At 45.7% G+C, this 4,993-nt stretch overlaps 1 protein-coding gene across 1 annotated transcript; it reads left to right on the forward strand.

Annotated features, from left to right (window-relative positions):
* Positions 1 to 500: 500 nt before the first annotated feature.
* LOC120569029 (neuronal pentraxin-1-like) lies at positions 501 to 4,516 on the forward strand. Its single transcript, XM_039816839.1, has 5 exons — positions 501 to 1,037; positions 1,482 to 1,689; positions 2,403 to 2,644; positions 3,007 to 3,186; positions 4,097 to 4,516. The coding sequence occupies exons 1-5, from the start codon at positions 609 to 611 to the stop codon at positions 4,316 to 4,318; spliced, it is 1,281 nt and encodes a 426-aa protein (XP_039672773.1). The 5' UTR covers positions 501 to 608; the 3' UTR covers positions 4,319 to 4,516.
* The last annotated feature ends 477 nt before the right edge of the window (positions 4,517 to 4,993 follow it).

Genomic DNA, 4,993 nt, shown 5'->3' on the forward strand with positions numbered 1-4,993 from the left:
TGTTTCATCAAAGCCATCTGTTCATTACGCCAGTGCAGAAACCTGCTTTTAATTGACTTGTTTCAAGATACAACAAGTTGATTTGAATTAAAAATGTCGTGCTTTTAGAACTCAACTGTGGACAGAAATGTCTAAGACGTGTAACAGAGTACATTGTTGTATTACTTTCACCAAAGTAAAGGACCCCAGTACTTCTTCCACCACTGATAAAGCCATATGAAGAATATAAGGACGTCATAGGATGGTCTGAGTCTACATCATGTCTATTTGCACTTCCAATGCAGGCCTAGTCTGATATTCCACACTTTCCTTTTACTATGGTATAGTGTAGTACAGTATAGTGTCTGCTACTGTAAAGCCTGACTGTGTGGGTGCTTTACAAACAGTGAAGACGACCTTAAATAAGGGGCTGGCCTCTGTGAGTACAGCAGAAGCCGCTGCCTCCCCTCAGTGATGCGGGGAATCTGCGCTGCTTTCTGTCCGCTATATAAACTGCACACAGCGCCCAGAGCTCACAGTGGACAGCTCCGTGGTGCTGAAATCTCAAAGACACCACACACGCACACACTCACACACACACACACACTCACTCTCTCGCTCTCTCATACATGCCTGGAGCCATGGACGGATTGTCGTGGAAACTTTTTTTACTTTTTTGCCTGGCTTTTGCGCAGAGCTCCGCGCAAGACTTCGGACAGACGCAGTTTATTTGCACGTCGGTGCCAAAGGATATGGACTTGTGCGCGGCCACGATGCAAAACAGCGGACCGGCGGAGGACCTGAAGACCACGGTCATGCAGCTGCGGGAGACCGTGCTACAGCAAAAGGAGACCATTATGAACCAAAAGGAGACAATCAGGGAACTAACGTCAAAGTTGAGCCGATGCGAGAGCCAGAGCCTCCCGGCGGCAGGACCCGGCGCGAGACGGCCGGGGGCGAAGAACACGATGGGGGATGTATCCCGGGGCACCACGGACACTCTGGCCCAGCTGGGACAGACTTTACACACGCTGAAACAGAGACTGGAGAATCTGGAGGTAGGCAAACAAAGGAGAGGAGAGCAGCGCTGACCCGGTCAAAGGTTAATTCAATTAGCCTCCCTGGTTGTGTATTAGAAGGAGGGTTAAGCCTCTAATGTACACTGCTGCAACATTGTTCTGGCTTTGAGCAGTCTCTGCTTGGAGATGCACATGCATGATGCACATGCATGTGCATCTCCATCTTTTAATTGACAGTGAGAGAGAAGCATCATGTGAAATAAACTCAAGTGCAGGGTAAAGCTGCATTTTGAATAATGTGGCGCAGAGCATGCGCGCGCCCACACACACACACAAGCACACACGCACACACACACACACGCACACACACACACACACACACACACGGCTAGGACCAGGCTGCTGTTTCAGGGAGTTTAAGACCGGAGAAAGTATTCCTTGTGCCCCTGTAACCCAGTGTCTGTCTCCCTCTGTCCGATGCAGCAGTACAGTCGAGGGAACAACACCGTGCAGGCGAACAGCCTGAAAGATCTGCTCCAGAACAAGATAGACGATATGGAGAAGCAGGTTCTGTCCCGGGTCAACACGATAGAGGAGACCAAACCGGGCACCAGGAATGACACCGAGCAGCGGAACAGAGTGGAGTCCACGCTCACCACTCTGCACCATCGGATCACAGACCTGGAGAAAGGTGCGTTGGGGATTTCCAAGGTGGGACTGAGTGCGCGCATACCACCACTTTCACGGCATTGAATGTGGCTCCACGGGAGTTCTTAACAAGATTAGGTGTCATGTAATTGTTTTTGTAAGCTCAACGGCGTCTCAGTGTTTAGAAAGAACTGACACCTTCTGTATTACAGCAGTGCAATGTGGAGCCGTTCACAATGCCGCAACCATCACGTTGCGCACAGATAGTGTGAGGGAGGAGAGGGGAGAGCTGCATTGCTTTGCATATCTCAAGACCTGTTTGCACTTTTGCTTCGCTGAGTTTCTGTTTTCCAAAGCCAAAAACCTGACTGGCTATCTTGCATGGGGGGCATATATGCATTTGCAGAGGTCATAGGCAGAGAAAGTTTGCTGGGTGCGCCTCGCGCTGGCGCGTTTTGTTCGCTTGTTCAGCTTTTCAACACGTGCAAATGCGCGTGCGTTTGTGGGAGAGAGGGAGACAGAGCCCTTCTACACAGGCAGCCGACAAAATGTCTTTTTATATGTGGTCATTTTTATATTGTGAAAAAAACATCGATTACATTTTCAGACAAGCTTTGTTTTTCTTCCGTTTCTTTCACTAATTGACATGAATTGAATCATATACATCCCATAATCTTTATCATCAATCTCCTCCCAATCCCTAAATACATACAAAACGCTGAAAATACTCTATAATAACTGACATTTCCTCTACAGGTAAAGAAACCAGGCCAACAGATAAGTTTCAGCTCACCTTCCCCCTGAGAACCAACTACATGTACGCCAAAGCCAAGAGGAGCCTCCCCGAGATGTACTCCTTCAGCGTGTGTTTGTGGATCAAGTCCAACGCCTCTCCTGGGGTGGGGACACCCTTCTCCTACGCGGTACCGGGTCAGGCCAACGAGCTGGTGTTGATCGAGTGGGGGAACAACCCTATGGAGATTCTCATCAATGACAAGGTAACAGAAACTGACTACCGTGGATAGAGACTGATTCCACACATGTAGCCTACCTTTGCAGGGTGTCATTTTGGCCTTTTTGCATTTACTTTGTACATGTATCGTGTTAATATGCAGAACAACTTACAGTAGGTGCAACAGTAGGAAAAAGTTATTATACTTTGTGCACGGATGAGTAACCAGACAACTTCTATGTGCCAGATCTGGAAATGGAATAAAAATAGGTGCTAAGGTGAGCAACAGAGGGACTTTTTCTTTTTTTTTGAGGAAAAGATACATGACAGTGACTCTGCTACTTAAGTGTGAAAGAGAGATTGTTAACTGGAGAGAAAGACGTCATTTTTCCAATGTCTCTGCTGCAGGTTGCAAAGCTGCCATTTGTCATCAATGACGGGAAATGGCATCACCTGTGCATCACGTGGACCACCCGTGACGGGATGTGGGAAGCTTACCAGGATGGAGTGATTCGGGGAAATGGAGAAAATCTGGCACCGTACCACCCCATCAAACCAGACGGGGTACTGGTCCTGGGACAAGAGCAGGTGGATATTTCTTTTTTACATCAGTGATTGCAACTTCTGCACTTTAATCCCACACATATTTGGAAATACTCCTGACACAATTATGCATTTCATTTTGGATAAAGGTTCAAAATGGGAATCATTATGAAATGAGATTGTGTGGACATTGAAGAGGTGGCAAATTTAGGCTGCCCAGTCAAATTGGTGTGCAATTTATCATCCCAGGATTGGCACGAATTACAGAGAATTTACTGTAGATAGTCAGTTTCTTGTCCTAGGAAGAGACCCGTAAAAACTCAAGCATTTGGCCAAATCTCATTACATACATTAGATCACATTCCATTTAGCTGACATTTCTATCCAAAGCGACTTCCAATAAGTGCATTTAACCATGAAGGTACAAACTCAGAATAGCAAGAATCACATTAGCTAGTAGTAAGTACATTAGCTTCCAGTAAGCCAAACTACAAAGAGCCACATGTAAGTGCAACATGTAAGTGCTTTTTTTTTTATTTAATTTTTTTTTACAACCACCATCTTCTTCGTGCAGTCGCAAGAGACACTGCTAAATACAAATCATGCCTACAGAAAGTAAATGGTTTCCAGACTGGAGTTCTGCAAAAATAAATTCAATTAAAATTTCCAATTTACATTTTCTTTTTTCTTAATATAACCCATTTGCTCACATTTTTGCCTTTTCAAACTAAAGCCATATTTAAGAACAAAAGTTCTCTCAGATGATGTCACTTACACTGTATAACAAAATCCTATCATGGTTTTGTGCTCTAATGCACATCAATCTTGCAGGATTCTTCACAGGAAGTGTTGAGTTACTTCACCTTTCCTGATCAGATAACTAACACTTCAATTCCAGCTTTGATGTGCACTTGTAGTACCGAGATGACTAAGACTTGTCTGCATTGCTCCACAGGACACATTGGGAGGAGGCTTTGATGCCACACAAGCTTTCGTCGGTGAACTAGCAAACTTAAATATCTGGAATAGGAAACTTTCTATCGCCGAGATCTACAACTTGGCGACCTGCAACAGCAAAGCACCGGCTGGCAACGTCTTCTCCTGGACGGAGAGCAACATCGAAATATTTGGCGGAGCGACCAAATGGACCTTCGAGCCTTGCCGTTCGCTCAACTGAACTGCATTTCACCGTTCCAGAAAGGCCTCTCTGTATTTCTAAGCTTTTGTCGTTCTTGTCTTCACTTTGACGTTTGTTAGAGACTATTTGAGTTATTGGTAAGCTTAAAATCTGGGATTTCTATCATTCTTATTAGGTATTTATGTGCAAAACAACGCTTTCCATCTTGAGGAAAAAAAATTATCCAATTCATCTTGGAAACCTGGGAACAACCCAACGACTTCTTCTCCCTCAACCAAGCATCCCCCTGGCTATAACTACATCTGCAAACCCCCGCCCCTCCCACCGTGGAGGTGGCCTTCGGCCACATTTTCAATCAGAACTTCCGGATCACAGAACTCACCCTCCCCTCAGTATCATCGTTTGAATATCTCGCCTTCAAAACTCTTTCCTCCATGACAGTCATCCTCATTTACCGGCCACCTAAACCAAATCCCTCCTTCCTCTCTGATTTTACTGAACTCCTCACACTAGCCTCATCTCTCTCTCTCACGTCTGCTGCTACCGTGACTTAAACATCCACATGGACTCCCCCACATGCAAGCTCTCATCAGAATTCAAAATTTTACTGGATAACTTCTCTCTCACCCAACATGTCACATTCCCCACCCATGAAAAGGTCACATCCTCGACCTGGTCTGCTCCACCAACCAACCAGTGCTCGACCTCCATCCA

This window comes from Perca fluviatilis, chromosome 1 (assembly GCF_010015445.1).
Source record: "Perca fluviatilis chromosome 1, GENO_Pfluv_1.0, whole genome shotgun sequence".
NCBI classification, from domain to species: domain Eukaryota; kingdom Metazoa; phylum Chordata; class Actinopteri; order Perciformes; family Percidae; genus Perca; species Perca fluviatilis.